Source organism: Lontra canadensis, unplaced genomic scaffold, assembly GCF_010015895.1.
Source record: "Lontra canadensis isolate GAN:19392208 unplaced genomic scaffold, GSC_riverotter_1.0 scaffold30, whole genome shotgun sequence".
Classification (NCBI taxonomy): domain Eukaryota; kingdom Metazoa; phylum Chordata; class Mammalia; order Carnivora; family Mustelidae; genus Lontra; species Lontra canadensis.
In genome coordinates, this window is record NW_022631024.1 from 13,720,510 (window position 1) to 13,737,909 (window position 17,400).

Genomic DNA, 17,400 nt, shown 5'->3' on the forward strand with positions numbered 1-17,400 from the left:
GATACTCCGGCCAGCTTTGATTGGCCAGGAGATGGCCCTTGGTTGAGTGGCTGGGAGGAGAGAGTGGTCTCTCCCGCCTTCCCCCCCACCCCGTGGGAGGTCCACAGGCGGGGTGGCCTAGGTCCAGGAGGGATGGGAGAAGGTGATCCCGTACAGCTGGGCCCAGGAGGAGAAGACCCTCTTCTCGGTGATGAAGCGGTGGTGGTTGCCCTTGCGGCTGTGCTCATTCTGGATGTAGGTGACACACTCGTCCGGCCCCTTGGGCTCATAGTAGTGGTAGGGCATGCGCTGGAGGCGGGGCCGCTGGCTGGGGCAGAGCAGATGGGAGCGGTCAGGGCACCGGAGGCACCAGCGGGGCCCAGCCCTTCCAGCTCCTGACTTGCTAGAGGATTTCAGCGGGGAAATCCCTGCCCCTCCCAGGGCCTCAGTTTCCCCATCTGTAAAATGGATGTAGGATGGACTAGGTTTATGACCATCCAACTTTGTGGGGGTTTTTGTTTTGTTTTGTTTTGTTTTTAATATGATTTAAATTTTTCCTTTCCTTAAGAGGATGGTAGTGTAGGGTAGTGGTAAGAAGTAAGGCTCTGGAGCCTGGCCCCAGTGCTTACTGTTTGTGGGACCTTAGGCCACTCACAAAATGCCTTCCTCAGTTTTTCTCATCTATGGAACATAAAGAATAAAGCAACTATCCATTAGGGTCCCTGTGAGGAGTAAATGACGTAACAAATGTAGCCAGGCTTGGAACACGGTCAGCACTTGGTGAAGAACACTGTCACCTAGCGGGCTTGTCATGTGATAATATTAATGATAGTTATTATTAACATACAAACTCTGGACTCTGGCTGAGTTGTGGGGAGGCCCCCAAAGGTAGAAGCCTAGATCTCTGCAGAGCGGTTTGAATGCCATAAAACAGAAGCCCTCAAAGGCACCCCCCAGCCAAAATCTCCAGGGTTCCATCCTGAAGCCAGTGACTGGTTGTTGTTGGAGGGGGGCTCACCTGCAGTAGTCCGGGGGGACCATGCCATAGACATGCACGTGGTCACACAGCTCCACCGCTATGACCATGGTGAACCAGCCGGTGCTCAACCACGAATGGGACTTCTCCCTGCGGGCAGAGAGGGGGCATGCGGATGGGAAGGAATGGTCAACCCACCTGGAGTTTCCCAGAACTCTCCCTCCCCCGCCCTAGGGTCCCTGTCCCCACTTCAGGGACCCCCTAGTCCAGCACCACTGTGGGAGCATGTAACATGCTGGCAGAGGGCTTGTCTGGGCAGAGATGAGGGGTGTGGAGAGAGCTCCTCTGGAGGAACAGCCCATGCTGGGAATCAACTCCTGGAGATTTAGTCACAGCAGGGCAAGTTGCAAGTGACCATGAACTTACTAGACTCATGGTCTTGCTTGATGGAACTTGCTAGAAGCTGCTGTCACCACACTAGGAGCAAACACCTAACGGGAGACTCCTCAGAGGTCATGCTGTGACCCCAGGCTCAGAGCAAGGCATAGGAAGGAGCCAAGGGTCTAGAGCTGAGCTGCCCACTACAGCAGCCAGGAGCCACATGTGGGCGCGACTTGTGGCTGAAATGTGCCATCAGTGTAAAATACGCGTGGGATGTTTTAGTGTGGAAAAAAAAAAAACACAGAAAATTGGGGCACCTGGGTGGCTCAGTGGGTTAAGCCTCTGCCTTTGGCTCAGGTCATGATCTCAGGGTCCTGGGATAGAGCCTGCATTGGGCTCGGGAAGCAGGCTCACCAGGGAGCCTGCTTCCCTCTCTCTCTCTGCCTGCCCCTCTCCTTACTTGTGATCTCTCTCTGTCAAATAAATAAAATCTTTAAAAACACATACACAGGGGCACCTGAGTGACTCAGTGGGTTAAAGCCTCTGCCTTCGGCTCAGGTCATGATCCCAGGGTCCTGGGATCGAGTCCCGCATCGGGCTCTCTGCTCAGCAGGGAGCCTGCTTCCCTCTCTCTCTCTCTGCCTGTCTCTCTGCCTACTTGTGATCTCTCTATCTGTCAAATAAAACACACACACACACACACACACACACACACACACAGAGAAAATGTCACTGGTGGTTTTTGACTATATGTTTAACTAAAAATAGTTTGGATATATTTAATGGAAGGTGATTCTTTGGAAAGTTTTTTTTTTTTTTTTTAAGATTTTATTTATTTATTTGACAGAGAGAGACACAGCGAGAGAGGGAACACTAGCAGGGGGAGCAACAGAGGGAGAGGGAGAAGCAGGCTTCCTACCACGCAGGGAGCCCGATGTGGAGCTCAGTCCCAGGACCCCTGGGATCATGACCTGAGCCGAAGGCAGACACTTAACGACTGGGCCACCCAGGCGGCCCCTTTGGGAAGTTTAAATAGGAAATAAACCTCTCAGGAGACTGACAAAGAAAAAGAGAGAAAAGACATAAATTACCAATATCAAGAATAAAACAGAGACTATCCTCACAGACCCTGCAGATATGGAAGGGCGGTAAGCAATCCATAAACAATTATGTACATAAATTTCCCAACTTAGATGAAATAGGCCAATTCCTTGAAAATCAAGATGAAACCAAAACTCAGCCAATATGAAACAGATTAACCTGAGTATGTGTGACTATTAAGAAACTGAATTCATCGTTCAAAACCTTCAAAAAAGAACTCTCCAGGCCTAGACAGTTTCACTGGCAAATTCTACCAAACATTTAAAGAAGAAATAACACCAATTCTACACATTTTTCTGAGGGCAGCATTACCCATAAGACCAAAGCCAGGCAAAGACAGTAGAAAACTACAGATTGATATCTCTCGTGAACACAGACATAAAAATCTCAACAAAATATCAGCATGTCATATCCAGCAATATATAAAATAATACACTACAACCAAGTGAAGTTTACTCTAATAATACAAGTCTGATTCAATATTCAAAAATATACATGGTGGCATAATCCACCATACTTATAGCCTTAAGGAAAACCACATAAGCATATCAACTGATACAGAAAAACACTTGATAAAACTTAATATCCAATAATGATGAAAACTCTTAACAAATTAGAGAAGGGAACTTCTTCAACTCAATAAAGGACAGCTAAAAACTCTACAGCTAACATCTTATTCAATGATGAAAGACCAAATGTTTTCCCACTAAGACTGAGACCAAGGCCAAGGATGTCTACTCTCACCACTCTCCATACAATCTGACCTTGTGTCAAAAGTCCTAGCCAATGTAATAAGGCAAGAAAAAGAAATAAGCATACCACTGGAAAGGAAGAAATAAAACTGTTCTGAATTATATGTCCTTACGATATGATTACATGTATAGAAAATCCCAATGAACCTGGAAAAATCTCCCAGAATCAATAAATAAGTTTGGCAGGATTATAGGATACAAAGTCAAGACACAAAAATCAGTCGTATTTCTGTATATTAGCAATGAGTAATTGGGAACCCCCTAAAACTTTAAATACAATTTACAATAGCTCCTTCAAATCTTAACTATTTAGGGATAAAACAAAGTATAGGATCTATATGCTGGATGTATTGGGTTAAATTAAATATATTAAGATTAATTTCACCTGTTTCTGTTTACTTTATTAATTTGGCTACTACAGAAATTTAAATTACATATATGGCTTGCATTATATTTCTACTGGATAGCACTGGCCTAGCTTTTTTGGAGAGATCAGCCAGAAAAGGACATGCTGGCAAAGATGTATTCTTAGGATAGATCATGCTGGGAGCAACTATATGACTAAAGTAAGACCTGCTCGGTTTAGTGAATACCGGCCATGAGCCATTGGGAGGTCTCCTAGAAAGATGCTAGGCGTATGCCACCTTAGAGCAGAGCATGCTGGGAACCCTGTTCCCTTGGAGCAATGCGTGCTGGGAGGAAGCCCTCCTGGGGAGACATGACAGTGCAGAGTATGTTGGAAGTAACTCCTGCTAGGGGCTGGACATGAAGAAAATTCCCCTGGAAAACGTGACCAGAGGGGGGCAGGAAGTGATCACACCCTCAGAGCAGTGCATGCTGGGTACAGCAGGCCCTCCGGCAGAGAATGCTGATGGGGAGCAAGGGGCTGGCCAGAGGGGGCAGGCAGGAGGCTGGTACCTGTCCTTGCCCGTCTCACCCCGGAACAGGTCGTCAAACTGGCGCATGCGGCCGGGAGAGACGGCATAGGCCTCCATGTTGGGGAACACCAGGCCTGCCCGCTGGATGACACGCACAAGGCTGCCCTGGGGCTTCTGCATCTTGTTCGGGGGCCCCCAGAAGATGAACACGGTTTCGGGGGTCCGGTTGACAAACTCCTGGGGCCTCCGCAGCACACGGAACACGCTGGAATGGGCGACCACACGGAAGGTGGTCTTGTTGCCTACGTCGGCTGAGTAGCCCGTGGTGGGCGCATCGTTCATGCGGATTGTGCACTCGGCTCGCTCAATCTCGGGGCCCAGCTTGCTTCCCAGCAGGTGGCTAGAGCTGGTGACGATCACACACTGGTGGCACCGGGAGGGCAGCGTCTGGGAGGGGGCGAGCAAAGTCAACACCGTCTGTCATGTCCACTCAATGCCAGGCCCTATGCTCTGTACATCCAGGCCTCTTGGAGGCAGGAATTAATTTGCCCATTTTATTTTACTTACTTATTTATTTTTATTTATTTATTTAGAGAGTGTGATGGGGGGAGGAGTGGGCAGAGGGAGAGAAAGAATCTTAAGCAGGCTTGACGCCAAGCACAGAGCCCGACGTCGGGCTCAAGATCATGGCCAGAGCCACAATCGAGAGTCAAACACCCAACTGAACAAGCCACCCAGGTAACCCTATTTCGCCCATTTTAAAGACAAGGAAACTGAAGACTGTTCCTTTGACAATAAATATTATAGCAACTGGCTAATGGCCAAATATCAGGGACAGAGCAATGAATAAAAGGGACCCCCCTTCTGCCTTCAGAAGGCTCATGGTCAGAGAGACAGACAGTGAACAACTAAAAAACTAATGGCAGGTGGTGAGTGAAACGTGCTACAAAGACAATGCAGTTCGGGCAAGGGATCAAGAGCAACAGGAGTGGGGGCTACTCTAGGAAGATCATCTGGCAGGGCAGGGTGGTGGGGGGCCCTCGGAGCTGAGACCTGGAAGATGAAAAGGAACCATGTAGGAAAGTTAACAAGGCAGGAAAAACAGCAAGACCAGAGGTTCTGAAATGGGAATGACCACAGTGTTTTGAAAGGCAAAAGAAGGCCACTCGGCTGGGGCAGAGTGAAGGAATAGGAGGACAGGACAGTCATGCAGGGATATCCCCAAAGTCACACAGCAGAGAAGGGGAGTACCTGGGTAGGAACCCAGGTCTACATGGCCACAGAGCCCCAGCCCAGTCCAGTTCCCCTAAGAGGACATCCTCCCCAGGGCACCCATGACATTTCCGCACCACCCACAAACAACACCCTACCTTGTCAGTCCGGACAGGGTGTGGAAGCCCCTCTGGGCCTTTGTTTCCCCACTGGTGAATGAGTCAGAACCACATGTTTTCTGGGGCCTAATTTCTTGCCGTGAAATTCCTGTTTACCCTTTAAGCCCAAGCTCAGGAGCTACCTCCTTCAGGCAGTCCTCCCTGAGTCTTTACTCTGAGATCTGATGGCAGATCCCATGGACCTCAAATGAGGACTGTTCCAGCTTTCCTGAGCTCTACTGGCATCCCTGTCTATAAGCCCAATGCTGCCTCATTCCCTTTTTTCCGTGTCGCCCACTCTCAAGCTCTTCTGCTTTTTTCCAGGTTCCATTATTTTTATTTTAAGAGTTCTTAGGGTCTCTTAGGGTCTAGAGACAGATGCTGATCTGTCTCTGAAGACCTCCTAATGAGCCCTTTCCAGTAAGCATGTATTCAGATCCTAAGAAATTCAGGAGGATTTGTGAGGGAGGGGAGGGAGGCAGGCACAGATTGGAAGACCTCCTCCTCCTGGAAGGTGGAGTCCATATTCCAGGCCAACGATTATCTCCTTGTTCTCCTAGAAAACATTTAGGGCTTAGAGGCTTCTAGGGTGGATCCCAAAAACACAACGTCAGTCTCATGGCTACGCAAGGCAAATAGAAGTCCTGGGAATAATGTTTGGGTTCTCTACTGAGCTGCACGTCTGGGAGGTGGGGGGCAATACAGTAGCTCCTCCCCTCCCTGGCTGTGTGGCTTTGGACAAGTGACTTTACCTCTCTGAGTCTTGGTTTCTCCATCTCTTCAAGGGAGCTAACAATGCTGACCTCACAGGGTCGGTATGATGATTACCGTTAATTACGGTACCCAGCACACAGCAGGCAACCGATAAAGCACAGCCATTATTATGACTGTTTCTGTATTGTCAAGCCCTCCAGTGCTCAGCTTCCAAACCCTGTGTGGACTCCCCAGCAGGGACAGAGATCAGGGAAAACCAGAGACATCTCTCCTTAGGGATTCTGATTCACTAGGCAGTAGGGTATCAGGGCTAAAAATGGGACCTTGAAGAAAATGGAGGCCCAGAAGGGGACAAGGGCACCTGTTCGAGGTCACACAGCCAACAGGGGGCTGAAGGAACCGGAAGCCAGGGCCTTGACTCTCATTTAGGAAGAATGGAAGTAGCAGAGAGAAGAGGTAGAGGAAGTGGGAACAGAGATGGTGGGCCGTGGGGTGGGTCAGCCGTCAGCCCGGTCTCGGGGAGCTCCCCAGAGCTGTCGCACTACCTTGTTGCCGAGAATCGGGACATACGCATCCGTGATGCTCCACTTCCTGACGTTGATGGGCTTGCGGATGCGGCCCCGTAGGGAGCCGTAATGGAAGACCTCATTGGCACTGTTGGAGCTGTAGAGGATGAGGATGGTGATGAGGGCGAAGAGAACCACGAACACCGCTGAGCGCTGCTCCTGGAGAGGGGAGAGGCCACTGAGCGCCCAGCCACCACACAGGCCTCCGCCTCGTCCTTGCCACCTGCCTTGCCCAGCTCTCTCCTGCTCATCCTTCCAGACCAGCTCAGACACTACCCCCTCCGGCCCCCTGAGCACCCCCATCCCAGCACTGGTCACGCTGCATTCAAACTGCCATCCCCCTCTCCCTGCCCCGATAGACCATAACCTCTGAGGGCTGGGACCGAAACAGCCTCAATGGCCACCATATCCCAGCTCCCGGATTACAGAAGCTCAGAGGGTTCTCAGGGAGGATTCGCTGGATTGGATTGCGTGTGTCAGAGGGATCCCCCCGGGGACAGCTGGAAGGATGCTTGGAGACAGCTGGGGCATTCAAGGGACAGGGGCCAAGGTCTTCCCCAAACAGGAACTCTCTGTAATTTATTTATCTTTCATTAAGCCTCGAGGGGATGGATCTGCTCAGGAATTGTGGTGCATGGGCACTCAGGGCCCACCGTGTCACCGACAGGGCAGGAAAGGGATATACAAAGTATCTGCTGGGATTTATCCGCCCAGGCCCTGCACGGCCAGGCAAGATCTGGAAGTCCTGGCTCCTTGTGCTAAGATCCCCGTGCTGCTTGTTCATGTATCGCCTCTCAGGTCCAAGCTCACCCTCTTTGCCTGCTCTGCGAAAATGGACCTGGGCCCTTACGTGTGTTTCTTTGCCAGTTAATTGCAGATTGAGCTTTGTTGGTAAATGGCACTGGAGAGGCAGTGCAGGAGAAAAGGAGTTTGCTTCCTGCGGCTGGGGGGCCTGACATGTGGTCCATGCCCTTGCCCCTCCACAGTACAGGGCTCCCACAGCACTTGCTCCAGCCCCAGTTCCCGGTGGCCAGGAGCTGCCAGCAGCTAGCAGCTGGATGCACTCGGCAGCTCCCCTCCAACCCCCCTCCCTTGCCTTCAGGCAGGCTGGGAGCAGAGTGCCTCCGGCTCCCGCTGTGATCATAGCTTCTCCAGAGTTCAGCTCAGGCTGTATACTCAAACACTCAAACCAGAGGCCATAAGCTCCCTCCCCGGAGCAGTTCTGTATGGGCTCCGAGTGCCTCTTGGGAGTGGCAGCCTTCCCTGTGACCCAGGGGGTGGTTTTATGACAACTTTAGGCCAACTCCACTGGCCCAGGGCCACAGTGGGTTCTCTGCCATCCCGTGGGCCAGAGTTGTGCCCTGGACCTCAGCCCTGCAGTTGGAGCCTCCTCCTTCCCGTATTCCTTAGAATTCCAAGTCCTCGTTACTCTGATGCCTGGCTGTTGCGGAGAATTCTTTCCCCTAATCTTTCCCTGTTCAAATGACTGTGTGCTTTCCTTCTCCCAATCAGACCCAGATCGATATGCCCATATCACACTACTCCAAACCTCGGGCTCTGCAGTGGATCCCTGGAAAGGGGTGCATGGGGCCGGGCACATAGTAGGTGCTCAGGAAAACATGAATGCATGGATCACTCTGACACCCTCAAGGTGATGCTCACAACATCCTGTCCTCTTTGACTCTGGCCATTGCCCCTCCTCCCCCCACCCTTCACAGTCACCTTCTCGGCCCACCCTTTACCACAGATGGACCAGTCAAAACTAGGAAGAGAGAGGTGGACCAAGTCGGAGAGAGACAGGGGCTTGGCCAAAGCCAGAGATCAGTGGCCACAGCAGAGCTCAAGCCATGGCCTCTCAGGCATCAGGCACTTCTTGGTAGGGGAGAGACACTGGTGGTGGCCTGGGTCTGAGGCGGGTCCAAAGAAGCCCATTTCGCTGAGGAAGTAAAAGGCTGAGATGGGGACAAGAAGTGAAGGGGGACTTACTTTGTTGCTACTCATCTCTCTCCGGCGTCTGCTGAGGGGCAGAGCTCGGCGTCCTGCAGGTGGCCCAGGGGGCAGGGATGTGGGGTCACACCTGCAAGTCACAGAAAGGTTACAGCTTGGGAGCGCTCCCTCTAGCACAGCTGGTCAAAGGCTACACCCTCCCCACCCCACCAGCCCTCCTACCCACCCATGACTTCAAGGCTCTTCATTTTGCAGAGGGAGGTACTGAGACCCAGAAAGGGCAGGAACCTGCCCGTGGTCACAGAGCCGGGTGGTGGCAGAGCCATGCCTCTCTCCTTGCCCCTTGTTCTCTCCCACTCTGCTCCCTGAGCAGGGACCTCCCCATACCTTAGCTCTTCTAGACAGCTGGCAGGCCTTAAAGTTGACTCCCCTGCTGGGGGCTTGTCCCCCACTCAGCAAGAGCCCCATGCATTCCTATCCCAGACTCTGATTGAGGCCCCTGCAGCCTTGGAATAAAGCAATATTCCTTCTAGGTCCCCAGACTCCTCTGCACAGGCGCCCTTCCAGATCTTGCACAAACTGTCCCTTCTATCTAGAACAGCTGCCCTCTTGCACCCTGCTCATGCCCTCTCATCCTCCAAGCCTGGGGTAGGCCAGCAACTTCCTGTGTGTCACCTCCTGGCTAGGCTAAGAGCTCTCTGAGGGTGGGGTGGGCACAGATCCTCAGTCACACTCTCCCCCTGTGCCTCCAAAGCCACGGGATTGCGTGCAGGAGGTTCAGTGAATGATTCTGCTAATTAACAATGAGATCTTGGGGAGTTAAGGGCACAACTCACCAATGGGTTATAATCACAGCCCCACCCTCAGGGGTGGGGTGTTGGGGGGCCTCCAGTGATGATGCAGCCCAGGACAGCCCTTCCTTCCTGCCCATCTGCCCTCAGCGGCCGGCGCTGCGAGGAGACATTCTCACAGGCCCTAGCTCCCCTCCAGACCTCAATTTCCCCACCTGTCAAAAGGGAGTAAGTACTTGCAACCAGCCACCTCGAGCAGATTCAAGGACAGAGGAAGAATGTGCAGAGGGACAAACAGGGCCCCGGGCTCCCCAGCTCTGTCCTCCCCTCCAGGGGACTCCCAGCTCCCGCCACTATCTCCGCCCCCTGACCTGGCCGCTGTTTACTCCTACACTGCCACCAGGAATAGCCATAGAACCTCAGGCCAAAGGAGGCTCCCCCCAATGCCGCTCCTGATTGGTTGGTCCCAGACTCCGCCCACTGACCGGCCCCGCCCCTTCTCCGCGGGAGCCCCCCTCCTCCCCCGCCAGGTCTCAGATTTCTCCCGGGCGGGAGGGCCCATCAGGGGGTTCACCGGGCTTCTCACTGGGTCCAGTGCCCGCGATACAGATCAGGAAACTGAGGCTCATTAGAAACCAAAAGCAGCCTGTCTTTGGACTCACAGCCCGTTATGGAGCAAGACGGGAGTCCTGAATCCCAGTGTCGCACCCATCAGCGTTGACCCTCTGGCCGTCCAGGCCCTCACGGTCCAGCTGTCTCTGAGCAGAGCCTCTCCTCTCACTACCGTTTCCTTCTTATGCCCCACGCTCCAGAAACACCACGGCTGTCCAGTTCCCAGGCCCACCCCTACTTTCCCACCTTTGCCTGAGCAGTGCCCTCAGCCAGGACCACCGACCCTCTGGTCAGCCCCGTCACAATCCTGCTGAGAAGGCCATGGTCACAGCATCTCAGGTGCCAGTGCGAATCCCGGTTCCACCACTTACTGGCTGAGGGGCCTCGGGCAAGCCATGTGACCTCTCTGAGCCTCAGTTTCCTCATCTCTGAAATGGGAATAATAAGAGGAGGTAACTTACAGGGTTGTTGAAAGGATTCAAGCAGATGTGGCAAGGGAAGCACCGGGCTTGAAAGTGCTTGGTCAGTGCCTGTCAGTAGCTGTTCATCTCGTGGTTATTCATTGTTGGGGGCCTGCCTCACCTTGAGCTTGCGAGGGAAACACTGCCCCTTCTCCGACACCTAGCCTAGCCACTTCCCTCTAATATGGAGGAAGGTGTGCAGGGAGCCACACTGCGCATCACCCACTCACCCCATCCTCCCGGCAATGCTGCAAGGGAAGGACTCTTATTCCCCATTTCACAGATAAGGAGACTGAGGTTCAGAGAGGCAGAGCTGCCCAGTGTCTTCTGGGGAGCCTTGTTTACAGGCTTGTTCTCAGGGAGCAGCCTGGGGCTGAGCTTGCCGGGATCTCCCTCCAGGATCTCCACGGGCTGGAATGGGCCAGAGGCCACCAAGTGTGTGCTCAGCACCGGCCTAGCACTAGGGAGCAGGCCTGCTGGGGAGCGACTTGCTCAGGCTGGGGAGGCCTGGGGAGTTGGCAGCCCAGAGCGCGGGGCCAGGAGTACGGCCTCAGCCCCGAGGCTGGCAGAGCAGGAGGGCTGAGTCCCTGCGCTAAGGGTGGGGGCCACACCCTGCTCTCTGTTTGGGGGCTTTGCCTCTCTCGGCGTGGGGGAGTCCTCCCACAGGGTCGAGACGCCCCCACGAGCCTCGTGGGAGGAGGGCTGTGGGGAGAAGGGGAAGGGAGGCTCCTAATGTCTACATGGGGGGTCGCGGAGGCCGTGGGTCCACTGGCGGGGTACGACTTACCCTCTACGCCCCCTCTTGCGCTGACGACCTCCCCCAGTGCCCGCACTCCGGGATGTCCACAGCCCTAGCCCCAGCTGGGAAGAGGAGGGAGGCAGGACGGCGGCAGGTCCCCGAGCTCTAACGAGGTAGTAAGCGGCAGGGGCCCCGCGAACCCTGCGACAGCCCATGGGCGCCACGACCGGGATCTCCAGGCGCGGCTGCCGAGAGTGGGTCTAGGGGAAACCTGGGGCCCCGCATCTTACCCCTGCCCTGGGGGCTCCCCGCCCCCGCCCCGGGGCGCAGGCAGCGCTCCCCTCCCGCTACCCGCCTCCGCACGGCGTCCGCTCACCTCCCCCGGGGAGCGCCCGGCCCCCCGCGGCCCCCGAGCCCCCTCACATGGCGCCGGGAGCCGAGAGCCGGGGTCCGCGCTGCTCCGGCCGCCCAGGCCCCGCCGCAGCCGCCGCCCGGCGGGTCCTAGCGCCGCCGCCGCCGCTCGGGCCCAGGCCAGCGAAGCGGGAGGAGCCTGGAGGGGCCGCGGGTGGCTCCGCCCCGGGGCGGTGCTGGCGGGGAAGGGTGAGGGGCGGGCGACCCCGGGCCGGGACCGCACCAGCGCCCCCCTTGCTCCTATGGAAAGCCTGTAGTGGCAATAAACCCCACCACCACCACCACCCCCCGCACACATAACAGCCTTCTGCAGCCCTTCAGTGTGAGTCGGAGCCGCTTCTATTCGCTTTATTGCCGCCAGGACCTGGATGGGGAAACTGAGTCCTGGGGCACACTGCGCTTGGAATCAGTCGAGTTTCTCCCTGGGCTCCCCTACCAGGGGCCTCCAGAGCCTTGTATCCACTAGCCACCGTGGGTGAACTCGGGGGACCTCCCTTGGATTCAAGTCTAGCTGTGCCCTCTGCTAGCTGCTCAGGCTTGCACATCATTTACCCTCCTCTGCCTCTGGAAAATAAGAACAACCTGACGGGGTGTCGTCAGGATTAAAAATGTTGTGTTACTTCTTAGAGTTATCGGGGTATTCGTGACATCGTTTTATGTGATAGTAGTCCTGACGGGGACTTAGTCAAACACACAAAGGCACAGCCCAGCTAGAATGAAGGATGCAGAAGCGCTATGCACCGCCAGGAAGAAATGTCCAGGATATTTACAGGCTGTTCAAGCGAAGAAAGCAAGTGAAAGAAGTTAATCATTCTGGAAAAGGAAATTGTAAAAATATGCTTTCCGTTCCTGGATATGTATCCTGGAGAAATTCTTGCCACGTGCACAACAAAGTTGGGAGTAGCAGAGCTAGACATAGCACAAAACCGGAAACAGCCCATATACCCGTCAACAGGAGAATGGATTTGTTTCCTTGTCTGGATGCCCAGGTGGGATATTACACAGCAGGGAAAAATGAATGAGCTACAATGACATGGATTTTAGAAACAATGAGTGGTGAAAAAGACCAATCCCAGAAGACAAATAAAACTACATGCTATGTTGTTTGAGCATATAGATGGCAGCCCTCACAACCAGGGACAGGTTTAGCTTTTTGCCTATTCAAATGATTAAAGTTTTAAACCAGCAAAAGTCAAGAACACAGCTGTCTCCGTGGAGGAGGCAAGGACTCAGGGAAGGGGAGAGGAGGAAACACAGAGCCATGCAGATCTTGTAACTCTCTGGTCTTTCAGTGGGACATGGGTTTAAGAGGGTCATTATATTATTACTTTATAACTTACGAGTATGATGGATGACATCATTTGTATGTATCACAGTATTCAAAAAATAAAAGAGAATGAGGAGATAAATCAAATGAAAATATGGAGATAGCTTCCGCCTGTCAGTGATTAAAGTGTTAAGAGTGATTATTTCCGGGGATGCCTGGGTGGCTCAGTCGGTTAAGTGTCTGCCTTCAGCTCAGGTAATGACCCCACAGTCCTGGGATGAAGTCCCTCATCTGGGAGCCTGCTTCTCACTCTCCCTGCTTGTGATTTCTCTCTTTCACTCAGACAAATAAGTAAATAAAATCTTTTCTTTTTTTAATTGGTCATTTCTGGAATGATAAAATTATGGGCTGCTTTTGGGTTTTTGTGTTTTGGGGGGTGGGTGCTTAACTGTATTTTACAGAAATTTTAAGATAGTGGCTACACAATGTTTTTATACTTAAAAACTGAGTTTTTAACTTATAAAAAAACCTGCATCTATAACACAATTTCTAAAAAATACAACTATCTATATCTGTAGATTTGTAAATGCACACAAAAGGTCTGGAAGAATCCATACTGGACTACTGGCAGGAGTTCCCCCTGGAGAATAGATACGGGGCAGGGGGGTAGGTGTTACCTTCACTTTTTGCTTTGTTAAGTTCCAGGCTGTTCATGATGGAGTCATTTGTTAAATTAATACTATTTTGTGTTCCATTAAAACAAAAGTGGGGTGGAGGGAGGACCCAAGGTCCATCTTCTAGGCTGTGGAGACACCCCCACTGGGCAGGGGGGCTCAGTGGGGAGAGCCAAAGGTGGATTCAAGGCCTCTTGCCCCCCCTGCTGTCCACCTCTATGTGCTTCCTGAGCCCCACTCCACTCCAGCCCCCAAACCTCGCCCTGCCAGCCCCCAGACAGAAAGCCACAGGGTAGCAAACAGGGCTGTCCAGTGGGAAGCCTGATGTTGGGGGTTCAGAGAGCAACCCCTTGCCTGAAGTCACCCCGCAGGTTGGAGGCTGTACCAGGGGTGGGGGCCTCCTGTCCCCAGCTCAGCTTCCTGCCCCAGGCCGATGACACGGACTCCGGAAATCAAGAGTGCAACAACCCAGCTCCTGGACCAAATCCTGACCTGGAGCTCCCCCCTCAGGCCTGCCATGTCTCTGGGCCCAGACTGACTCCAGGAGGCTCCACTTCAGGGTCAGCTTCCCTTCCCTGGGCCCCAAGAACAAGAACAACCGTATCAGTAATCACCAGGGTAAGAAGAACAGCTCTGGCATGTTGGGTGCTTTCTCCTGTGCTAAGCACTTTGCAGACAGACCTCCCCGAATTAAAATAACCTATGAGATGGGTGCTACACTCCAGAAGGAGAAAGTGAGGCTCAGGTGAGGGCAGATGCCCAGGCTGGGATTCCCCCACGCTTGTCTACTACTGAATAACCACAAGCCATTCTGCCCCGAAGCCCCAGGCCTGCCTCACGCCCACAGCAGGACTTTCATGGATGGCTGGCCAGTGCGGGAGCTACCCTGAACCCTGCCCGGAGCAGGTCCTCCCCACAGGGCTGCCCGTCCACAGTCAGGCAGAGGTGGCCTCTGTGTCAGGCCTTCCTGTCCCAGAGTGGGCGTCCTGAGTGTGACCATCCTCCCTTCTTAACCCTTAGCAATCTTTGCCCTAGGAAGAGCCCACCAGGACCTCCTCACCCACCACCAAAGCTCCCAATTTACATGGACTAAAACCAAGGCCTGTAGAGGGGTCCACACCTGCCCCCGTCTCCCCACTACCTCCTGGGCAGAGCCAGTGTGGGAGCCAAGCCTGAAAGCTGGAGCCTCTTTCCCTCCAGCTAGAGAAGGAGCCCAAGGGAAGGGCTTCCGGAAGAGAGGCCAATGAGAGTCCCCAGAGGGTGTGGACCTGCACACAGGAGCTCTCCATGAGCCCATGTTCCCGAGACCTGGGCAACAGGTCTGGAACCAGGAAGCAGCTGGTTCTAAATGGCAGGCTGGAGTGGTCAGGTGGCCCAGGTGACCCGGGCACAGGAGCCCACCGGTGTCCAGAAGAACTTGTCATCTTCTCTTCATCTGCCTAGATGATGTTTGAGTGTGAGTTCCTGGCCTGGCCCCAAGTTCCCTCTGAGAACAGACCCCTAATGACACCGACACTTCTAGGCTGTGAGACTCACCTAGTGTCCCCTCTGACCTCAGGATGAAGTAGATGTGTCCCCAGCAGGCCTGCTAAGGGGACAAAGGGCAGGGCTGTAGACAGGAAAACAGGGCCCCAAAGAGGGGCCGTGCACCACGGTGCCCCAGCCCCACCACACCCCTCAGAGGTGGGAGGAAGCTCCTGCCCCCAGCTCACCTCTCGGAAGCTGCTGGAACTCCAGTGGCCGAGAAGGGGCTGCCTCAGAGAGACTTCAGCAGGCCCGGAACCAGTCACCGGAGCAGCCAGGGGTCACCCTCCTTGGCCCGGAGAAAGTAGCCGATGGAGTATTCCTGCCAAGTCACCACCCCAGAAAGACACATTATTTAGGCCAACCCAGCAAAAAACATCCCACCCGGGGGCAGGACCAGGACAGAGATTCCTCTGTGCACTGGGCCCAGGGGCTGAGCCAGCATCTCCTGGGGGGACGGAGCAGGAGGAGGCAGCAACCCCTTGGGAGGGGGGTGAGTTCAAATCCTATCAGAACCATCTCTGGTCTTTGGAGATGGGGGATGAGGCTGTGGGCAGGGAGGCAGCTGATGGGGCTGAGAGGTCTTGTAGTGCCTCTGTCCCTGCCAAGGGCAGGGGCTGGGTTAGCCAGGGAGATCCCTTTGAAAATGACGGGTCCCACCTATCAAGTGCCAGCCCTGGGGCCATCTCTCTGAATTCATAAAATCCCATGGGGAGGGACTACTTTTTTCCCCTCTTTTTTTTTAAGGAGGTTCCATGCCTACTTGGGGCTTGAACTCATGACCCTGAGATCAAGAGCCACACGCTCTACCAACAAGCCCGCCGGGCACCCCAGTAGGGACTACTTTAATACCTTTTACAGATGAGGAAGCTGAGGCCTGGAGAAAGGCACTAATTTGTCAGCATTCCACAGCAGGAGCCCGAGGCCAGGTCTCTGTTCCAGAGCCGTCCCTCTGAGCCTAGGATCTCCCCTCCCAACCCTCTGCCTACCAGGTTACATCCCACCCTTACCTCTGCCCAGTACCTGTGCCCAGACACAGGCTCCTGCCAGGCCAGCAGCTGCGGTGTGACCAGCAGCCTGCTCCTCCCTACTTCCCAGCTCGGGGCTCTCCTCCCTCCTCCCACGCCTGCGGAGGCTTCTGGGCTAAGCATCTGGCACTGGGGAGGGGCAGGCAGGGCACAAAAGGCAGGGCTGTGGGCCAGGTGCCAGGTCTCCAGCCTCTCTGGAGAAGGCTGGGGGCAGGAGGGGAAGCGTGCTGGGTCACCCAGACTCCCTGGCATGACTGGCCCCGTGATTTGTGGGGGTCCAGTGCAAAGTGAAAATCTGCAGCCCCTTCCTAAAAAACATATTAAGAATTTCAAGTTGACAATAGCAGAGTATTATGCTAAGCATAGGACTCTGAACAGCTGTCCAGGTTATAGGCCCATAAAGCAGGCCCCAAACCCTGGGGCAGGGAGCTAGAACCCCAGGACTCCATTCCAGCTGAGAGCCCAAGGTCCTGGGGTCCTGGTTCTCCTTTGGTCTCCTGGTCTCAAATGAAGGGAGGGAAGGAGGGAGGAAGAGGTAGTGAAGACCTCTGGGGTCTCTTCCCAGCCCCTTAGTGCAGGTTCCAGGCACTAGGCCTGGCTAGTTGTATCCTGGCTCAGCCAGTGGCTTCTCCTTCTCTGTAAAATGGGCTAACACTACCCTCCTCCTCCCAGGGTGGCGGCAGACCCGTGCTCACTGGCATTTGCTAAAGGTTTACTGGTGGGTCTGCTTCTCCCACCTTCTAGATGACAAAACTAAAACTGAGAGAGGGAAAGCCAGGGGCCTGCCCTCTGCCTCCCTTTCCTGCTGTGTGATCAACTCCAGAGTTAATAGGGAATTTTGCTGGTAAGATCCTTGGAATTTAACCCACGGACCATGGAGACGACATTGGGTGGAGCAATTTCCGTCCCACCCTGAGTCATTTCCTCCCAGGCCCTCGGCTCTCCTCCCACTGATGCAGGACAAGGGGTTCCCTGGAAGCCTCTAAGTTGGGGCATTCCCTGAGCCCAGTACAGCCAGGCGGCCAGAGCTCCTGGCCTGGTGGGGAAGCAGGTAGGCTCCTGGGGAAGAAACACGGGGGCAGATTAAACAGCCAGAGGCCCAGCCAGCTGTGGGCCTGGGAAGGAGCCCGAGGACTCATCCTGCCCTTGAGTCAACAGGTTATGGGACTGTGGCAGGGATAAGAGCCCTAATCCCCACCCCCAGACACATGACCACACTTCAGACAGGC

The 17,400-nt window shown here is 54.2% G+C and overlaps 1 protein-coding gene across 8 annotated transcripts; it reads right to left on the reverse strand.

Moving 5' to 3' along the window:
- ST6GALNAC6 (ST6 N-acetylgalactosaminide alpha-2,6-sialyltransferase 6) lies at positions 1–11,777 on the reverse strand. Of its 8 annotated transcripts, none has more exons than XM_032865943.1 (7): positions 11,644–11,776; positions 10,439–10,495; positions 8,704–8,794; positions 6,697–6,876; positions 4,108–4,514; positions 998–1,105; positions 1–307 (listed from the first exon to the last, which is right to left on the reverse strand). In XM_032865943.1, the coding sequence occupies exons 2-7, from the start codon at positions 10,462–10,464 to the stop codon at positions 118–120; spliced, it is 1,002 nt and encodes a 333-aa protein (XP_032721834.1). In that variant the 5' UTR covers positions 10,465–10,495; positions 11,644–11,776; the 3' UTR covers positions 1–117. The 8 variants fall into 8 exon arrangements, 7 of the variants coding, with proteins under 7 accessions (XP_032721834.1, XP_032721833.1, XP_032721837.1 ...); XM_032865942.1 differs by having other exon boundaries at positions 2–307; positions 10,351–10,495; XR_004383681.1 differs by having other exon boundaries at positions 196–307; positions 4,127–4,514; positions 10,351–10,495; positions 11,644–11,777.
- Positions 11,778–17,400: the final 5,623 nt, after the last annotated feature.